The following is a 22,314-nucleotide window of genomic DNA, read 5'->3' as shown; positions in this document are numbered from 1 at the left end:
GTTGTAGATCTGATCTCTATATTAGTACATACATTAGGAAAGTAGAAAGAAAAACTGGTTTACATTACAACAGATGACTCAATTCTAGCCAGAAATTTTGAAAATACAAGTAATGAGGAACTGGTAGGTGAACAACTCAGTATAAAACCATCAACACTATAAAAACAACTTAGATGTGTTCAAGATACAAACATCTAACCCCAGGTCTACCATATGGGTGATTGATTTAAACAGATAACATTTTTGGTATACTTAATATTGCTTAGCATTTACTATACAGTAGACATTTGAAATTAGAATTCTTAAATATAACTTACTTCAGATTTCCAAAAACCTATGTATATGTGTCTTAAGCTTTTGATTTTTTCTATTTTTTTGCCTCTTTCTAAGTTTTATCTTTGAGGGATGTTTCTGGGATATGGAATAATTTTTTTCCTTAGAGTCTAATCTGTATATTTTCCTTCGTGTGCTGGTTTATTTTTTTCCATTCTAATTATTTGTACCTTGCTTCTCATTCTGATTAGACATATAATAGTTCAGTAAGCAATCAAAATTATTCAGGTCTATATCTTTAAGAAAATATGACAGGGAAATAGTAAGGTTTCCATAAAATAGAACAAGATTACCTTGCAGTCATCAGAAAGTTAAAGATCTATTTAAAAGATGATGATAAACTTATTCTCTATAGAGTTTAGGAAACAAGTAATTTGGCCTTAAAGTAAGAGTAACCTTTGAAATGAAAAGTCAGCCAACTTAAACCAGACATTATATGAGTGTAAGGACCCTAACTGTCTCATTCACTATAATGTCCCCAGTGCCTGGCACTTAGTCATTGCCTCTGAAACACACTGAAGGAAGGAATGATGAAAGTGATGGTTTAACTGGAATTCTACTTAAAGACAGGGCATTTGATTAGATGGTTGCCTGAAATCTGTTTAAAATATCACACCAAAGTCCATCTTAACTTATTTAGAAATATTTATGAGGACCTGCCAGGTACCTGCTAAACCTTTACTAGAGGCTGTAGCTGTACGGGTGATGAAAAATACATGTGCTTTTTTATAGTTGTAAATTGATTTGTGGGAGAGCGACACTGTGTCTATTCCGCCACCTTGACTGGAAGCCCCTTTTTGAGAGGTTTTTGATTACTGATTCAATCTCCTTACTACTTAAAGGTCTGTTCAGAATTTCAGCTACTTTATTATTCAGTTATGGTAGACTGTGAGTTTCTTGGAATTTATCCATTTCATCTAAGTTATCCAATTTGTTGGCTACAGTTGTTCATAGTATTATTCTCTTATAATCCTTTTTATTTCTGTAAAATCAGTTGTAAGGTCATCCCCTCTTTCATTTTTGATTCTAGTTGAGTCCTCTCTCTTTTTGTCTTCAGTGTAGCTAAAGGTTTGTCAATTTGTTGATCTTTCCAAGGCACTAACTCTTGGTTTCATTTCATTTTCTACTTTTCTGTTCTCTAATTCATTTATCTCTGCTCTAATCTTTATTATTTCCCATTTCTGCTAGTTCCTTAATGTGTAAAGTTAGGTTGATTTGAGATCTTTTTCCTTTTTTAATGTAAGAATTCACAGCTATGAATTTCCCTGTTAGCAGTGCTTATACTCTATCCCATAAGTTTTGGTATATTATGTTTTTGTTTTTATTTGTCTCAAGATATTTTCTAACTTTCCTTGTGAGTTCTCCTTTGACACATTGGTAGTTTAAGCATGTTGTTTAATTTCTGCATATTTGTGGATTTTCCAGTTTTCCTTCTACTGATTTCTAGTTTCATTTCATGGTGATTGAAAAAGATGCATTTTATAGTTTCAGTCTTTTAAAGTTTATTAAGACTTATTTTGTGGCCTGCCATGATCTATCTTGGAGAATGTTCCATGTGCATGTGAGAAAACTGTATTCTGCTATTGCTGGGAGGAATGTTCTGTATTTCTCTTATGTCCAATTGTTCTATAGTGTTGTTCAAGTTCCCCATTTCCTTACTGATCTTCCAGCTGGTGGTTCTATCCTTTATTGCAAGTGCAGTATTGAAGTCTCCTACTATTATTGTAGAGCTGTCTCTTTCTCTCTTTAAGCCTGTCAATGTTTGCTTCCTATATTTAGGTGCTCTGATGTTTGAAGCATATATACTTATAACTGTTATATCATCTAGATGAATTGACCCTTTTGTCATTATATACTGTCCTTGTCTATTGTAACAGTTTTGACTATTACTATTTTTACCTGGTATTATTATAGCCACTCTGCTTTCTTTTGCATGCCATTTGCATAGAATATCTTTTTTCATTCTTTCACTTTCAACCTATGTGTGTCTTTAGATCTATAATGAATCTCATAGACAGCGTATAGTTGGTTCATGTTTTTTAATCCATTCTTCCAACCCATGTATTTTGATTGGGAAGTTTAGTCCTTTTACATTTAAAGTTATTACTGATAGAGAAGTACTTCCTATTGCCATTTTGTTCACTGTTTTCTGTATGTCTTATAGCTTTTTTTGCCTCTCATATCCTCCTTTATTGCCTTCCTTTGTGTTTAGGTGATCTTCTGTCATGACACATTTTAGTTACCTTCTCATTTCTTTTGTGCATATTCTGTACATATTTTCTTTGTGGTCACCATGAGGATAATATAAAACTCCTAAAGTTATAGAAATCTAGTTTAAACTGATAGCAACTTAACTTCAGTCATATACATAAACTCTATTCTCTTACAGTTCTGCCCCCCCTTTGTATTATTGCTATCACAGACTATATCTTATTGTACCCATTAACAAAGATTTATTTTTTATGCTTTTGTCTTTTAAATCCTATAAAAGAATTGAAAGTGGCATTATAAACCAAAATTACAAAAATACAGGCCTTTATATTTGTCCACATGTTTGCGTTTACTGGAGAACTTCATATTTCCATATGGCTTCAAGTTATTGTCTAGCATCCTTTTGTTTCAACTTGAAGGGAGTCCCTTCATCATTTACTAGGGCAGATATATTGGTAATGAACTCCTTCAGTTTCTTAATTTCTGATTCATTTTTGAAGGATATAGTATCCTTTTGTTGGATATAGTATTCTTGTTGACAGGTTTTTATTTTTGTACTTTAAACATGCCATTTTGCTGCCTTTTGGCCTGTAAGATTTCTGCTGAGAAATCCTGACAATGTTATAGATGCTCCACTGCATGTGAAAGTCATTTTCTCTTGCTGCTTTCAAGATTTTCTTTTTGGCTTTTGACTGTTTGATTATAATGTGTCTCACTGTGGGTCTCTTTGGAGTTCATGAAGCTTGTTGTATTTGTATATCCATTTCTTTCCTTAAATTTGGGGAGTTTTCAGCTATTATTTCTTCTTTGACCCTTTCTTTCTCCTTTGGGATTACATTATTGCGTTTTTAGTTCACTTGATGGTTTAAGTCCTTTAGGCTCTGTTCATTTTTCTTCATTTTTCTTATTCCTCCTCTGCCTGATCATTTCAAATGATCTGTCTGCAAGTTTATTTCTTCTACCTGTTTAAGTCTGTTGTTGAATCCTTCTAGTAAATTTTCAATTTAGTTATTGTACTTTTCAGCTTTAGAATTTGTTTGGTTCCTTTTTATAATTTCTTTGTTGATACACTTTTAGTTCATATATTGTTTTCCTGATTTAAATGTCAATGTTGTCCTTCAGCTCATGAAGCATATTTAAGACAGTTGTTTTAAAGTCCTTGTCAAGTAAACCAGAGACCTGTGTTCTTTTAGAGTCAAGTTTATGGAGATTTATTTTGTTCCTTTGAATGGGCCATGTTTCCTTGTTTCTTTGCGTGCCTTGTGATCTTATGTTGAAAAATGGGTATTTGAAAAAACAGCCACTTCTCCTAGTCTTTGCAGACTGGGCTGCATGCAAGAGAAGATCCTCCCTAATCAGCATGGTATGAAAATGTTCAGGGTCCGCTCAAACCTGTTCTGGGGTTGTGTCTTTCTTGGGCCTGTGTATGCACTTTAATTACTGTTTTCCATCCTGCTGCTTTGAAATGTCCTAATTTCCCTAAGAATCTTACCTCTGCTTCTTCTCAGGGCTTTAGATGCTGTATTGTATTCCTCTGCCCATAATTGCTTGCCCCTAGGTTCCTGTGGTTCTGCAGACCCCCTGTAGCTCTCAAATGCAGCTGTGCCCACCACCTGTTTCAGCAGCCTCCAACCTGATATACAAACCGTACCACCATTCCTATCAGTGCTCTGAGCCAGGAGAGACAGATACAAGTCCTTAAGCAGCCACTAGATGAGCTAGAACACTGCAAGTTCCACTCTTTTCTTCCCATCGCAAGGGAGGAGCCAGAAATTGGGTGGCCAAGTGGCTTCCTCCTGACTATGCTGTGCCAGGAAGGTGGGGGAAGGAGGAGTGAGCAAAATCACCATGAAATTTCCTACCATTTTGAATGTGGCTTTTTCTTGGGTTAGGCATTCCACTGGTTGCTGCCACTGCTGCCTAATCAATTTTTAGAGTTTGCACAAAGCAACTTTAGTCTGTATATTATATATTCAGTATTTCACTGGGGGAGTAAGGGCCTAGAGCTTCCTAATCCACATCTTGCTGGTGTCACTCTCTGCTCTTTTAAAGATATGTTTTTGGTTTTTTAAAGAAAAGCCTATTTATATTTACCAGACAATTACTATTTCTGATGTTTTTTTCTTATGATGTGTGTATGTAGATTCACATTTCCTTCTGGTATCATTTCCTTTTGTATGAAAGACTTCCTTTAACATCTCAAGTATAGATCTTCCTGTACTTAGTAACTTCTACTGACTTATCTTAAAGTTCACTGATCCTTTTCTGCATTGTCTAAATCACTACAGAACTTACCCAGTCAGTTTTTATAAAGATTACAAACTCTGTCTCCCTTGTCATGGGCAATGGATGAGTTCTCTGTTCTGCTCTTTAGACCACAGCCATTCCCTTGTTCCTAGTTGTTTTCACCCTGTAAATGGTATTTAGGTGTCTGCCAAGGACTTAAGGGAAATATATATGCAGATTTTGACTGTTCCCTTTTTCTAGGATTTCCCACTTGGAAATCTGCACTGTCTTGGCAGCCCTCCTCTCTCACTTCTCAGCCCAATAAGACTACTACTTTTTGTTTAAGGTCTATGCCTTGTGAACCCATGAGCTGGAATGGAAAGTGCTCTTGAGAGAAGCTAGTTGAATGTAGCTCTCAGCCAGCTTGCTGTTGTTTCCAAGGATGTCACTTCGTACTATTGATTACTTATCTATGCCTTCATTTATAAAACACTTTTTAAAATGGGAGAAACCTGAGCATAATTAAAAGCGATCAAATTCCAGTAATGTAGTAATCTGAAGAAATTTTTATAAAAATTTATATTTGTTTAAAAATAATACTAATATGATGATAGTCTATAATTCCTTCCATTGAAAGATGGTATATTAAAAAAAAATAATATATGGGATTTTTTTATTCCTTTTGCAGGATATAGCAAATGAAGAGCACAAAAAAATTGAAATGTTAAAATCAAAAAACAAGAAGCTTGAAAAACAGAAAAGAGAATTAATGATAGGGTTCAAGAAACAATTAAAATTAATTGATGTTTTAAAAAGGCAGAAGGTGAGTCTATTTAAAAGTTAAGTCGTAGATATTACTTGGACCTTTCTTCTAAAATATTTAATATTTTCCATGTAAGTAAATTAATTAGCAACATGGAAAATGGGACGGGTATGGGTAATTCCCCACTCCAGAGTATCATATACAAGAATGACTCTTATCTTAGGATATTGTTTGCATTTTTAAACCTTAAACAGTGAACATTGAATCCAAATCACTACTGTTCATTTCTCTAAACATGGGCTACCTGGTGATAAGAAGATGTGAATTTTCCCCCTTTGTGCAAAGGTCAGGTATTACAATACAATATTATTGAATTATTCTCTTAACAATAGGTTGGTTCAGTACCATTGTTGTATAAAAAAAGGATTTTATAGGCTGATCCTTGAATGTAATTTCCATTTCAGATATCATGCTTATTGGAATTAGAGTATGTGTTCCTATAAGAAAGCTTATATTTTTATAGCACATTATCCACACACTTTTACCAATTTCCTGTTGTTCCATGGTCTACTCTGAATACTAACTCAGATAATATTGACTTTTTTTTAAAAAAAAAACAGCTGCATATTGAAGCTGCCAAGCTGCTATCTTTCACTGAAGAGGAGTTTATGAAGGCACTTGAATGGGGAAATTCATGAATGCTCTATGAGATTAGTCTTTGTGATGGTGTGTGATGAATAGCCATTCTATTTAACTTAAACAAGTTTTAATGGTCTGAATTATTTTTATTCTTTGTAAGTAATAAAAATATTCAATTATAAAATCAAAATAATTTCTAAGACTTCTATGTATACCTTTGGGGGATATAAATATTACTCTGATATGCAATTATTAGAAAAAGGCAATATTTTCTAAATTAAAGTAAAAAGACTAACTTTATATTCAGCTATCTTTCTTATGATCCACTAGCCCTTTTTATTTTGAGATTTTACAACTGTACTTGAAAATATGTTCTGGAGGCTCATAATCAACTCTAGTTTGTAAATGATTGATAGTTTATCTGACAACTGAGCACATTAGGTAATAAAGCACTTTGATATTCTTCACTCTCTTTACTTTTACTGTCCTTACAGTAGACAAAAAAAGATGCTTTAAAAATTCTAAATATTTATTTCCCTGGCCAAAACAGAGAGAGCATTCACTTTGGGCTAGAAGTCCTGTATTAATCAAGATAAATATACTGTTCTGAGGATGGAGATGGAGAAATTAGCCTCCTGGGTTTGGCCTATATTTATATACTTGTATTTCTATGGAGTGTTGTAGTATGGTGTTGATGTAGAATTCAGATCTTCAAATTACCAGTACAAAGACAACAGTTTGACTAAAAGTAATTTTACAGCTAAATATTAATTTTTTATCTAACTTTACATATTATGAAATACTCTGATGTTCAGAAAATCCAAATAGACAATGGATTGCTACTGTCACTGAACTGTAAAACAAAAGTTATGCTGACATCTAGTGGTAACATACAAAAGAATCCAGGTTTTACCAACTCTTGATGATATCACTTCTCTTCACAAATTTCACTCCTTGTCTGATACGCTTTCCTAAACTCTTCGCCAAGCATATCAATATCATCCTCTTTTTTAAATACTCCCTACAAGAAAAATATTTTGTGGGTTACTTTTAAATGCCAGAATATCTCACTAAATGTTTTTAAGATTAACAATACATAGACAGGAGGTTAGTTATCTCCAAGATTATGAAATCTATTCAACAGATTTATAAAACTTTTATATAAAAGAAATCAATATTTTCCTATAATTATGACTTGATTGATATATATATACACACTGAATATTCTTAGACTGACCCAATTTCCTGATTTATCAGCTCTAGTGTAGGAACTTATCATAGGAATCTGGGCTCTACTACTTTACCACTACAAGTACTACTGCAGGGATAAAGAGACTGAGCTTTGCTAAATTCATGCATGGGATTGGTTCTTCAAGTGTCAGTTTTATGGCTAATCAGCAAACATTCAATTGTGCAGAAAAGAATCCAGGTTTAGAGTTGTCATTTAAGCAAGCCCTTTGAAATTTTTCACTCTTCTATTTTTCTTTTCCCCTATAGTATACAGCGAAAATCTCTTTAAAACAAAGTTAAACTTAAACATTTACTTGCAATCTAAAGGATTTAAAGAATAATTTATGTCATTTGAGACCATTAGGACCTAAAGAATAAAGGTCATTTTGGATATCAGGTTTATTAGGCCCTCTTTCTGCCTCCATATGGAAACCTAAAGACTCTCCTAGAATTTATAATCAATTTTATGAAATTTACCAATTATTTGTGGACTTTATCATTATTATATCATTTCAATCATTTCATATTCATTAATCCTGTCTAATCAATTAGACCATAAGGTCCTATGACCAGGCAATAATTACTCATATATTTCTCCCTCCTCAGCACTAGACTGAACACAAAATATGCACTCAATTCTACCAAATTAAAATATCAAATGGCATGATTTCTATATCTGAAGGATGGTGATTTTATTTATATAAGTCTAGACATTTATGTGGCCTATGAAACTTATTTTATTTATAATCATAATGTGTCTCAGATACACATGAAAATTCACTATCTTCTGGAATTACTTTTAAAAACCAAGGTTACCAAGTACCTAGTTGTAAGCTCCTACTATAGAGCAGATCTGTCAGACTCAGTTCAAGCATGTGCATGTTAATGGTGTGACTGATAACAATGTTTTCACATATATTTTCATCTGTGGTATACAAAGCATTACAGTTGCTCTAGGGTAGTTTAGTTTTAGACCCCCTATGCTAAAAGGGGAGAAAAGAACCTCTAAAATATAAATTCAATAAATCTAGTTCATACCTCTACTAATAATGCACCAAGACCAGCTCTCTGTCATTTTAGAGATGTTTAAATGGGCCCAGAGAGATTCAATGCCCAGTCAAGATCCCACTGCTGCTTTGGAATAGAGCAAGAAATGAGTGAAATCTAGGCCCTCTGAAATCCTAATACCATGTTTTTTTCCCACTATTAGAGGTCATGAAACTTGTATCTTGAGATAAATCTCACTTACTTTAGGGAGATATCCTAGTAATTTTGTAGCATGTTCTTTGAGAAGTTTTAGCCTTTCTTCTTCAATAATTGCATTAATACATCCTTGTCTTCTTTGCTGCAACTGCCATTCTTCCAGTTCACGTTGCTATAAATGTAAATCAGATTTTATTAACTGACACAAAATACATTAATCTTTTGAGTTTACAAATAAAACTATTCTCGCAGTGAATTAGATGATAAAACTGATGAACTATTTATGACACTAAGTAAGTTCAAAAGATACTAGTGTATACATTTTATATATATCATATATTTTATATATATACTTGTATCTTTTACCATCATTATTCCTTTAAAATTATAAGAACAATTGTTATGACTGGGATTTTAGGGAGGCAAGAAAGAATTTCAGGAAGATGTCTTCATTACCAAGGAAAAAAATATCTTAAGGAGCGACTTCCTAATAAGTTCAATAAATATTTATTGAATGCTTCCCATATGCCAGGTGTTGACAGTTTACAGTATAAGACAAAAAATTAGTGAATAAAACAGAATAGGGATATCTAAAGGATAAATATTTTCATTATATAAAATATATTTTTTTCAAAGTCTGTATGAAGCACAAGAGTGGCAGCAAGAGTTCGAGCAGAAGAATGAGTATTCCTCAGAAAAAATTCTGAATACTCTTAGATTATCGCATCAAAATTCTGTGCTATATAATATAGAGGAGATGCCATTAGCTTAAAGTTTTAGCACTTAAAAGAACTCTTATGGAATTGTTTCCAAATAAACCTATTGAATGGGAAAGGATACTAAAGGCAGAACATTCAAATAGTGATGAACTCCTGCCAAGAGTTCCTTTAAAGTAGTAGTAATGCTAAGCTTTCTCCTTGAAATAATTAGTTAACTGGAGTCACTACTTCTTCAGTCCACTCCTTGTCAAAGACATGTAAACCACAAAGGAGGACGTTTGTCTTTTTTGCTACAATGGGGGAGGCAAGCTTCTATATAAACCATTAACTCTTCAAAGTTAGTGAATAAAAGTAAAGAATGATGCTAGGACATAGCCATATCTGATGCAACTTAAAACTAGAACTGCTTCTCATGAAAATATTTTTAATATTAGATGTGTTTTTTGTTACAAAATAAGAAACAGCATTGATAGCTAATTGAGAAAAATCTTACATTCTCACCCAATGATGGTTCTTGCTTCTGAATCAAAGGGTTGAACTGCTCTTAATTATTTTATCTCTAAGATGAAATAGGATAATAGAGTCTGTCATGGAATCATTATGCCTGAATTTTTTTTTTCCTTTTTTTGAGACTACATTTCTAAGGCTTCCCTTACAGCTAGGTGTGGTCACAAAAGGACTAGGTTTTGGCCAGTGGAGTATAAGCGAAAGTGTCACATGGCAGCTTCCAGGAGTCTTTCTATGTACACTCTTTATCCCTTCTTCACTTCTCTCTGCTGCTTGAAACACAGATGTGAAGGCTGACGATCCAACTTAGAGTATGAAGATGAAGACTTATACCTATAGATGCCATAGTGAAAAGCTACAAGGAGCCTGAGTTCCTGTAGGCTACGGAACAGAGCCTCCATTCCAGCCCTGAACTTTCATGTTAGAGAACAGTAAACTATCTACTAAGCTACTGTTAATTTGAGACCCTATATTTGCAGCCAAACCTAATCCTAATTGATCCATTCCTTATATAGATATATAGATGCCAGAAAGTTTTGTAATGTTCCAGGGAAAGCACACTTGTTAGATTTTTGTTCAATGATGTAGAGTCTCTAATTTAGGCATAATGCAGGGTTTCCCTTCTTAGGATGTGGTAAGCCACATTAAATGTTTATCCTTAAAAAAAAAAAAAAATTATAGTAAATTAGGGTAAACGGTTCAAAAGGTTATGAAAACAATTTATCCACTCAGGACAAATTCTGATCTGGGATGTTTCAGATTTCGTCTCACCATATAGATATCTATTTATGAAACTCTGAAATCTCTGAAATTTAAAAAACAGAGCCTTAAAGATTTATGTAATGGAGTGAATTAATGAATTTTATTATCACGAAGATCTGTCCTTGCCTTGGGGCCACAACAAAAATGTTGCCCAATCTTACTGAATCTTAAAGCTAAGCCCACAACTTCATATTGGGAACGTTTATAATTTTTTTTAAAATTAAGACATACTGTTTGCTCAAGCATCTATGCATTAGGTGGTTTTATCTGACTTCAATTTATAGCGGTCTTGCTAACTTTTCTAGAAGCTTTCTGATTGGCTCTGTACACCATGAGACAGTCAATCACTGGTTCTACTTTTCTGTATGGAAAGAGCATTCAAAGTCTTCTGGTCAATTCCAAAAGCCTTTTAATTTTCTCCCTTCTTGATTACTGTGCTCTGACTGATACAACTGATCACCTTCATTGATTCCACAAACACTTATAAAGTATTTACCACATGCCAAGCAAAGTGTAGGTGCTTTATTAATAATTATCTCCCTTAAAGGCTAGAGTTAGATTGGTTTATATGAAAGCTAAGGAATTGAGATTTTATGCTGCAGAAGTGCACTGAGGATTAGGCAGGAGGGAGACATAATGAGATTTTTTTAAAACAATGGTAACTGGTGGCAGATGGAGTAGTGTTACAAGGAGACCAATTAGAAGACAATTTCAGTAGTCTACGGGAATGCCATTGAATGTCTGAACTAAGTTACAAAGAAGAGAAGCTGTATTTAAAAGTTACTGCTGAGGTGAAATCAGTTGGCTTTGGTTGCTGACCAAAAATCGTTAAGTGAGAAAGGGAAAAAATCCAGGAATCATTCCAAGGTGATGGGCTTGGGTAACCGAGTGAATATGTTGCCTTTTTAACCAAGATCCAGGCTACAGGAATTAGAAAAGTTTTGTCTGGTTACATACACCCTTGGAAACTTACATTCCAAGGCACCCGCAAGATTTCCCACTATGTGCTTTGGGCATCTGTAAGTATGGCAATAGAATTATGACAAGAGTTGGATGATAACAAAGGAGGGCTAAAAATCAAATGCCAAGTATCCCAGCACTTTAAGGAGCTGGCAGAAGACACAGCTGATCTCTCTTGCTTTTGTGACCATACCATCCAGATCCTCTTACCTTTTCAAACATTTCTTGGTCCTTTCATTGGCTTTTTCTCCTCCTCCTACATCCCAAACTAGAATGTTCTCCAAGCCCCAGTCATTGGCCCTCTGACTGTTGCTCATTATAACATATTCTTTGGAGGAATCAGCATAGCGTGAATCTCTCCGTGCTACTTAATCTCAGATAATCATTTCTAAGAAAACTTAACCTAAGATTCACTCTTCTGTACAACTACCATCAGGGTATTTTCAACTTGCATTTCTATTTCAAACTCAACATGCCTAAAACTGAAGTCATTAGATCTTTGCTCCAACTCAAAATATAACAGCACTTCTATTCCTTAAGTTTCTCATATTTGAAATCTTTGAATTATTTTGACTCCTTCCTCTACTCTACCCTATATTGTCAAAAAAAAAATCATACAAGTCTCATATTCCTTTAAAAATATTTAAATTCTTCTCATTCTCTCTCCTCCTGTTATTCTGTTTATAGCCTATTCCAAGTCATCACCTCACTTCTGAATTACTATTTTCTCCTCTTGTTCAAGACCATACTATGTTCAGTATCATATTAATGAACTTCCTACTGTATCATGTCTAAACTCTGCCTATCATTCCAATTTCTCCAGGTGGTATGATTCCATGTGCTGCCAATTCAGAATAGCTTTCCCTGTCTCCTTTTATTCTCTCATGTATTTCCAGGTGAATCCACACAGTTCTGCCATAAATGTATTGCACAGTTAGTAAATTACACACTACCAAATTCTATAAATGTTTATATTGTACAATTTAAGAATTATATTCTTAGTATATCATGGAGTTTTATACATTATCCAGTCTCTTGGGTTTCTATACCCTACTTTCTGTACTAGATCAGAAGCTACCAGAATGAGCTTTTGTTTGTTTTGGTTCCCTCACCAATACACAGCTGAACGTCTAGCAGGTCAGTATCTGTTGATTACAAAATAGCCTGGGAATTCTTTTTGTCCACCCATGAAGGAAAAGATCAGCATAATGATATTAATTTATTAAACCTAGCTCTGCCACTTATTTACTGTGACTTAATTGCCTTGGGCAATATACATAATTTCTCTATGCCTCAGTTCCACACCTTTAAAATGGAGATGGTAGTAGCACGTAACTCAAAGGGCTGAAAGTTAAAATTTACTACTTTGCTTGTAATGAGATTAGAATAGTGAATGACATATAGAAATGCTCAATAAATGTTAGTTACTATTAATATCACTTCTATTATTACTTAAAAAATATTTACCATATATCTAAACTGTACTCTTCATATTTAGAACTTTTTATCTTTTCAAAACACTTATACATTATCTCACTTGGTTCTTAAAGCACAACAATTTAGTGAGATATTATATCAATATTACTTCAGTTTTATGGATGAAACATAAACAGATAAATCAGTGTGTCGAAAGTCACAAACCTAGTTCCCTCTCCAACTCTTAAATCCACATTTCCAACTAGAAATCTTCCCCTTGGCCTGAAAATCAATGTGGATAAAATGGAATTATATACCCACTCAAAATCCATTTTTCTTTCTACATACTCTTTCTTTAGAACATCACTCACTCATTAAAGGCAAAATAATAGTATTACTTATTATTAGTAGCAGCCTTAAGTCTTCTCTCATCTCGCCAGATCTAACTGGTCACCAAGCCCCATCAATTCTATATTATCAACATCTCTCAGATAGATCCCTTCTCCGTTTGCATGTGTTTCACCACTTATCACTGGGATTGTTGGAATAACTTTCTTACTGGTCTCCCCATCTACAGTCTTACTCCTCTCACATCTCCCCTGAATTCTACAACTTGAGTTGTCTTTCAAAATGTAGATCTTAACAGATAGCTTTCCTAATTCTTCACTGGCTCTCCTTAGAAAAAGTTCACCTTTTAAGAATAGCATCCAGGGTATTCATGATCCATCTTCTCTCTGCCAAACTAACACGTCCATACCTGCATAATTATTATCACAAAGACATGACATATCTTTATAATTTTTTTCTTAACCAAGACCATAAATTCATAGATGACATGTACTTAGTTGTATTTACCTTTATGTTCCCAACACCAATCGATGTTTAGCACATAGAAAGCATAAATATTTTCTAGATGCATTAATAAATGATTGGTCAGAAAATTTATGTATCACATGATTAGTAAACAAATACCTAACATCATCTGGCACATAAAAGTCTCAGTAAAAGTTTAGCGGATGAACAGATGAGTCAGCTGCTGCTCAGTGACAAAAAAAATATTTTTCTTACTTTGTCTGCAAGGAACTGGTCACGACGCTCTTCAATAAGTTTTTCCACAGCCCTCCTATGTTCCAGTTGCTTCATTCTTTGTTTCTGAGCATTCATTAATTCAATTCGATCATCCTCAGCAAATTTAGCTAGCATAGTTTTTCTAAAGATCTCCTCTTCCTCTTTTGCAGCCTGTAGTATTAGTTCCTTCAAGGCCATTTGTTCTTCAAAATCTTGCTTCATCTCTCTTTGCTTTCTCAATTTCTCTTCTGCTTCTTCCTAAACAACAATACAGCTAACAGTTAACTCAGTAACCATTTCCTTACATCAGACTTATAAAGAAAGGGTGGAATGGAGTTTTGTTAAGCTTAGCATTACAATATGAAATTATACAAACTGAAAAATTAAGCCTTTTCATGATAACTCTTTGCCCTATCCTTTTAAAACCAGCTGGATAAAGGACATGTTACCTTTATCCAACTTCTATTATTTATTTTTAAATTTTAACTTGTATGCATTTGCTATCTTGTTTCTGTACTGAGAGTTAACACATAACTAAAGAGCTGATATAAAGACTTTTTTTGCACACCTGAGTTTAATAATCTGAGGTCTATGAAATTCATACCAACAATGAATCATTTTACAATCTTGCTTCAAACAGCTGTCCAAACCACTGATAAATATTTTTTAGTTTCCAACTTCTTCCCTTTATGAAATCATAGCTGCATTTACTCATCTCTAGTCTTCTAATACTCCTTCCATTCTCCAAAATTCTCTAAAATATAAAAACTATAATTTAGCAATGACAATCAGAACGTTTCAGGGAAATTCAAATTTACTTGGAGCAGATAAAGTCCTTTTCTATAAGCTTTTATTTTCCAAACATTTTTTTAATAAAAAATATCAAGCATATCAAAAAATACAAAGAATTTTACAGTGATCACCCATATACCTAACACCTCAATTATACCAATAATATTTTACTGTTCTTGCTCTATCAACTATCTATTCAGTTAGGACTAATGTAAACTTTAAATCCAGCTAGATGATAGGAAAAAAGTTCTGGTGATGTACAATAGTGATAGGTATCCATAATTGACAATAATTTATTGTATGTTCTCAAATGGCTAGAAGAGAAGTGCTCAAATGTTTTCACTGCAAAGAAATGATAAATTTTGCAGTGATGAATATGCTAACTACCTTGATTTGACCATTGCACACTGTATACATGTATTAAAATGTAACTCTGTACCCCGTAAATATGTACAATCAATACATTTCAATTAAAAAATAAATTCCTTTAAAAAAAACCCTAGCTAAAAAAGAGAAATATAGTTTTAACTTTATAGTCTTTATGAAATAATAAGACAAGTTTTAAAAGGGCGGGGGGAGGCAGCTGTAGGAGTGGGTGTTAAGTGAGCCAATCTGCAGCATCAGCTATATCAACTTTGTTCATTATATTCTATATTGAGTCAACCTCTTCTTCTAATTATCCTCATCTAATTCCCTTTCAAATGCTATCTCCTCCATAAACTCTTCTCCAAGCACTAGGACTCATACCCATCTCTCCAGCCTTTTAACTAAATAGTATTTAATTTTTTTCATCACTTAATCTTATTTCAAGTGTATATGACTTATCTTCTCACTGAAAATAAATTCCTAGAGGGCATATCTTATTTTCCTTTGGGATGCTGGGCACATCGTGTTTTGATAATATATATATTTTGTGTTTATTTGCTATGTATTATATACAAGTCAAAAGGCTCACTGGAGGCAGAGATACTGTCTCATTTAGTTTTGAATTCTTCTAGAGCTAATCATAATATTTTGAAAACAGATGTGTAATTCATATTGAACTCTATATGAACTGTTGACATTTCTTGGCATCCATCTCCCATAGGAATTTTAGTTTAATCCAATGGTGAAGATATCCGGCTAAAACACAGGAAATGATTGGCAAAACAAACACCATTCATTATATTTTTTCAACTACAAAAGTGTTCATGTACTCTTTCGTAGGTCTGGATCAGGATTATGCTAGTTATATAATATGAACTGCATAATTTTTCTACTCTTTTCTATGTTCTAAAACCCACTATATGGTTTTAGAAAGAGCTGTTAATTGAAATTTTTAAATAATTTGGTGTAAAACCACTCCAAGCCTGGAAACCTTTAGGGTATCTTAATCTGGGTTCTCCTCTGGAAGCATAGCCTTAAACAAAGACTTGTGTATACAGATACTTCACTGGGGAGGTAATCCCAGGAAACAGCAATGAAGGACAAGCAGAGTGAAACAGGGAAGGAAGAAAAACCAACACAAGCGTGCATCACTGAGCTGGTTACCACTGTGGGCACATGAGGCTCACTCCTGCTAGGACCTTGCAAGGAATGCACAGTGCTCCCAGGACCTTCCTAAGGGTGGACAGGAAGAAGCATTTATCCATTAGTTCCTGTCCAATCTTGGTTTAGAGATGCCGCAGAGGATGTTAACTCCCTGCTCCCACCCATACTCCCACACTTCAGGAAGCTGTCAGCACAGAGTCAGTGTAAGCCCTCACAAATGTTCTCCACAGCTGCCACTGGAATCAGAGGTGAGGCTGAGAGGATGGGAGGCCGGGCACAGAAGGCTTTTGATATAGGAGATTCAACGGTACTTCAAAAAGTTTGTGGGAAGATGGAATTAAAAGATAATACAAATCTTTCCATGAACTTTTTGAAGTGCCCTTGTAACCTTAATAATCTTATTTTGCCTGATTTTTCTACATTTTTTGAAATTACTATATTTTTTACTCAGAAAGTTGTGCCATGGAGATTTTTCACATTTTATCAATATACGGCAAACAACCTCTCATTGTTTTTCTAATCTTCTCTGTATTTCCCTTTATAGACCATTGATTCCTTCAAATTTTGTTTTCACTTTTTCTTTCTTATGTTTTTCCAGAGTAAACTGCTTTTGTTTTTTTCCCCAATATTAAGCAACTGGATTAATTAATCTAGTGTGTTTTCTTGATTTTTACTAATTACCACTTGTAACCTCTAGTATTTCTTTCCACATTGTTGCCTTATACTTCAATTTGTATTACTTTCTAAGTTACTGGGTTGACTGCGTATGTAATTTTTTTCTAAAACATTTCTCTAATAATTTAATAAATTTAATAATTTAATTAAATTTCTCATTTAATAAGTAATTATCTCTGAGATCAGTTTTATAAAATCTGATCAATTTTGATATGTTAGTCATCTCATTCTCTAAATAGCTGTAAATTTTCAACCAATAATAATTGAGAAGAATGTTTTTAGATTTTCAGTTAGGTTAAAATATTTCTTACTAATTTCTAGTGGTGTGTTAAACACCCTTTCCCCCTTGCATATTCAGATAAATTTCCTTTAGATTTCTAATAATTTTAAAAATTATTTATTTTAATGCAACATTACATGGAAGATTGTTTATTGTTACACCTTCATTATCAATTATATCTTTTATCTGTGATACCTGGGATTCATTTGATGTTCCACTTATCTAGTCATAACCCTACCGAACTGCTTCCCATTTGTTCATATATACCTGCTATGTCTTCATTCATCATTTTATTCTTAACTTTTCAGGGTAATTTGATATTAGGTATATATAAGTAGATATTAGGTATATATATATATATATTAGATATATATAAGTAGATTACATTAAGATATCTCTAAAAAGGTCTGTATTCATTTTATTGTATATTCCTATACGTGGCTAACCATTGAGAATATACATGCAATAGGTTTTGATATAAAAATTACATGGTATCTATTTCCTCCTCATTGATGAAACAGTGTATCCAAAAAAAAGGATCTGTTCTGATATAGCAGAAAAACATTAAAAATAATAGTAGCACTAGCTACTATTTATTACATACATGTCTATTCATTTATCTTGTTTTGTGAAGTATCTGTTCAAACCTTTTATTCACTGAAAAAAAAAGTAGGTTCTTCATATTCCAATATCAAGTTATAAGTGTTCTTTATATATTCTGGATAAAAGTTCTTTGTAAGATATATATATAGAAAATACTCTCTCCCAGATCATGGCTTGAATTTTTGTTATCCTAACGATGTTAGAAAGTTATTAATTTTGATAAAGCCCAATTTATTTTTTTTCCCCAACCAAGTCCAATTTGTAAACTTTTTCCCTTATGGCTCATGCATTTTATATCCTATCTTTGCCATTCCCAAGTTCATGAAGACTTTCTCCCATTTTCTTCTAGAAATTTTGTAGTTTCAGGTTTTTCTGTTTATATCTGGGACCCATTTTGAGTTAATTTTTGTGTATAATATGGTGAAAAATAGCAAGTGCTGGCAAGGATACAGAGAGATTAGAACCTCCTCATGCATTGGTAGTGGGAATGTAAAATGGTACAGCCTTTGTGGAAAACAGTTGGGCAGTTTCTCAAAAATAAAACACAAAATTACCACATGACCCAGCAATTCCACTGCTACGTATATACCCCAAATAACTTTTAAAAGATATTCAAACAAAAATTTGTACACAAATGTTCACAGCAACAATAATTACATTGCCAAACGATAGAAACAAACCAAACATCTATTAGCTGTTGAATGGAAAAACAAAATATGATATATATCCATATAATGAAATATTATTCAGACAAGAAAAGGAATGAATTACTGATACATGCTACAACATGAATGAACCTCGAAAACATTATGCTAAAGGAAAAAAGCCAGACACGAAAGGCCATATATTGTATGATCCCAATATATGAAATATCCAGAGTAGCCAAATCCATTAAGACAGAAAGCAGATTAGCAGTTGTCAGTGGCTAGGGGAGTAGGGGATGGGTGCAAGTATCTTTTTGGAATAATAAAAATGTTTTGAAATAGGTAGAGGTGATGGTTGCACAACATTGTGAATGCACTAATTACCAGTGAATTGAACTTGAGATGGTTCAAATATTAAATTTTATGTTATGCAAATTTTTACTTCCATTAAAAAAAAACACTGATATAACTGAAAGGAGAAATACACAAATCCACAATTATGGGCAGAAACTTCAACAACCTCTCTCTCAACAATTGACAAAACAACTAGAAAGAAAACCAGCAAGGATGGAAAAGCTCAGCAACACCATCAAGCAATGGTATCTAATCAACATTTACAGAACATTTCACCCAGCAACAGCAGATTATACATTCTTTTCAAGTGCTCACAGAACAAATTTAAAGAAATTGAAATCAAACTGAGTGTGCTGTCTGACCGCAATGGAATCAAACTAGAAATCAATAACAAACAGATAACAGGAAAATCTCTGGACATTTGGGAACTCAGCAACACATTTCTAAATAATTCATGGGTCAAAGAGGAAGTCTCAAGGAAAACAAACACATTGCATTTAATGAAAATGAAAATAAGACAGCAAAATTTGTGAGATGCAACTAAAGCAGTACTGAGGGACTAAATGTACACACTCAGGAAAATGCGCTAGATGCATGCACGTAGGAATTGTCTCAAATCAATAACCTAAGCTTCCACCTCAAGGACCTATAAAAAGAGAAGCAAAGTAAACCCAAAACAAGCAGGAGAAGAATATAAAGAGCAGAAATCCATGAAACTAAAAATGAAAAACCAATCAACCATACCAATGAAACAAAAGGCTGGATCTTTAAAAAAATAAAATCAGTGAAATTGACAGAACTTTAACAAGACTGACCTCCAAAATAAACAAATTACCAGTATCAGGAATGAAACATGAGATATCACTAGAGATCCTACAGACATCAAAAGGATAAGGGAATACTACAAATAATTCTACACACACAAATTTGACAATCTAGACAAAATGGATTGATTCTTTGAGAAACACAAGCTACCAAAACTCACCAAATATGAAATAAGATAATTTGAATTGCCCTGTAACTATTAGGAATATTGAATTAATAATTTAAAACTCAAAGTCAAGTTGGTTTCACTAGAAAATTCCACCAAACACTTAAAGAATTAATGCCAATTCCATAAATCTCTTCCAGAAAATAGAAAAGGAAAGAATATTTTCCCATTGATTTTATGAAGATAGTATTACCCTGATACCAGTATTTAAAAACTACAGACCAATATTCCTCACGAATATGGATGCAAAAATCCTTAACACAATATTAGAAAATAGAATTCAGCCATATGAAGCGTCTTCAAAAAGTTCATGGAAAGATTCGTATTATCTTTGAATTCCATTTTTCCACAAACTTTTTGAAGTACCCCTCATACATTAAAAGAATTATTCACCATGACCAAGTGGGGTTTATTGTAGGGATGTAAGATTGGTTTAGTATTCAAAAATCAATCAATATAATCCACCAAGCTAAAGAAGAAAAAGCACATGAACCACAGACGTAGAAAAAGCATTTGACAAAATTTAATGCCCCTTCATGATAAACACCCTCAGAGAAACAGGTATAGAAGAGAACTTCCTCAACCTGATAAAAGGCATCTATAAAAAACCTACAATTAATATTTTACTTTATGGTAAAAGACTGAATGCTTTCCCCCTAAGATCAGCAACAGGAAGGGTGATGTCTACTCTTATCCCTCTTAGTCAACACAGTGCTAGCCACTGGCGCTGGAAGTTTTAGCCAGTGCATAAAGCAAGAAAAAAAAAAAAAGGTATACAGGTAGAATAGGAAGAAATAAACTGTCCCTATTTGCAGAAGACATGGCCAACTATGTAAGAAAAAAAATTCCTATAGCTAATAAGTAAACTCAGCAAGGTCGTGAGATATAAGATAAACATAAATCAATTCACTACTGAGTACATGGACATCAAAATTGAACTAAAATTCCTTGACAATTGTTCAAAAAATAAAATACTTAGAGGTAAATCTAATAAAACATGTACAGGATTTGTATGCTGAAAACTCTAGAACACTGATGAAAAATCCAAAGATTTAAATAAAGGGAGAGTCCTGCTGTACTCATGGACTAGAAAACTTAGTACAGTGAACAAGTCAACTCTTCCCAAATTGATATTCAGATGTAAGGCAATTCCTATTAAAATCCCAACAAGATTATTTGTAGATAGACAAGATTGTTCTAAAATTTATATGGAAAGTATATTCATATATGGAACTAGAAATAGCTAAAACAATTTTGAAGACATATAGCAGCTATAATCAAAACTGTGTGGTATGGTTGAACGAACAAATACATAAATCTACAAAACAAAATAGAGATTCCAGGAAGAGATTCATACAAATATGACTATAGTGGACTGAATTATGTTCCCCCCCCAAACTTCCTGCAGCTTGAATTATGTCCCCCAAGTTTTATGTATTAGAAACTTGGCCCCCACTGTGACCATTAAGGGGGTGGGAAATCCTATTATGATAATTGAAAGGTGGAGCCTTGAAGAGGTGATTAGATTGTAGAACTGTGCAGTAGTGAATTGATTAAAAATGGTGGTCAGGGGCATGGTTCTGAGTGCTTTAAATGAAGAGAGAAGAGAGTCTGTCTCTCTCTCTCTGCTCCACCATTTTCGCAATGTGATACCCTGCTGTCACTGAAGTCACTGCCAAAGAAAGCCTTCATCAGATGTGTTCCCTGGATTTTGCACTTCCTAGCTACTGAAACTGTAAGCAATAAATTTTGTTTTCTTATAAATTACCCGGTTCCAAGTATGTTGTTATAAGCAACAGAAACAGACTAATACAATGACCAATTGTGTTTTAATAAAGGTGCAAAAACAATTCAGTGCTGGAGAAAGAGTCATTTCAACAAATGGTGTGAGTTGGTCCGAGCGTTGTGGGTTATTGTTAAGTTGTTTAAGTTGATTCAACAAATGGTGTGGAAAGATTGGACATTCAATGGTAAAAACTACTTTGACCTTAGTCTCATATCTCGTACAAAAATTTAACTGAAAATGGATCACAGGCTTAACTGTAAAATGTTTAAAAAAAAAAAAAAAGAGGAATTATTCTTCAGGATCTAGGCAAAGTGTTCCTAGAGTTGGCACTAACAGCATGATCCATAAAAGGAAAAATTGACAAACTGGACTTCATAAAACTGAAAACATCTGCTCTGAGAAAGACCATGTTAAGAGCATGAAAAAAAAAAGCTACAGACTAGAAGAAAATATTTGCAACCCATCCATCTGACAAAGGACTAGTATCTAGAATATACAAAGAACTCTCAAAACCCAACAATAAATGAACAAACAACCCAATTAAAAATCAGCAAAAGACATGAAGAAATACTTCTCTGAAGAGGATATTACACCAAAGAGAACAGCAAATAAACACGTGAAA

The 22,314-nt window shown here is 33.5% G+C and overlaps 2 protein-coding genes across 7 annotated transcripts in view; one reads left to right on the top strand and one right to left on the bottom strand.

Annotated features, from left to right (window-relative positions):
* TEX9 (testis expressed 9) overlaps positions 1-6,271 on the top strand; it is a 57,769-nt gene extending 51,498 nt beyond the window's left edge. For both annotated transcript variants that reach the window (XM_063089086.1, XM_063089084.1), the window contains 2 exons: positions 5,459-5,593; positions 6,154-6,271. In XM_063089086.1, the coding sequence (XP_062945156.1) occupies positions 5,459-5,593; positions 6,154-6,231 (213 nt within the window). In that variant the 3' untranslated portion in view covers positions 6,232-6,271. The remainder of the gene's footprint in view (positions 1-5,458; positions 5,594-6,153) is intronic.
* Positions 1-22,314, bottom strand: part of MNS1 (meiosis specific nuclear structural 1) — a 131,871-nt gene that overhangs the window by 80,745 nt on the left and 28,812 nt on the right. For 2 of the 5 annotated variants that reach the window (XM_063089080.1, XM_063089081.1), the window contains exons 8-10: positions 14,038-14,295; positions 8,652-8,777; positions 7,086-7,193 (exon numbers count right to left, since the gene is read on the bottom strand). In XM_063089080.1, coding sequence (XP_062945150.1) covers positions 7,101-7,193; positions 8,652-8,777; positions 14,038-14,295 — 477 coding nt within the window. In that variant the 3' untranslated portion in view covers positions 7,086-7,100. Of the gene's footprint in view, positions 1-6,371; positions 7,194-8,651; positions 8,778-14,037; positions 14,296-22,314 lie in introns of those variants that run through there. The other 3 variants (XM_063089082.1, XM_063089083.1, XM_063089079.1) reach the window with 2 other exon arrangements.

Source organism: Cynocephalus volans, chromosome 3 (assembly GCF_027409185.1).
Source record: "Cynocephalus volans isolate mCynVol1 chromosome 3, mCynVol1.pri, whole genome shotgun sequence".
NCBI classification, from domain to species: Eukaryota; Metazoa; Chordata; class Mammalia; order Dermoptera; family Cynocephalidae; genus Cynocephalus; species Cynocephalus volans.
Note: the sequence above shows the minus strand (reverse complement) of the source record. Positions and strands in the feature narration are given on the sequence as shown.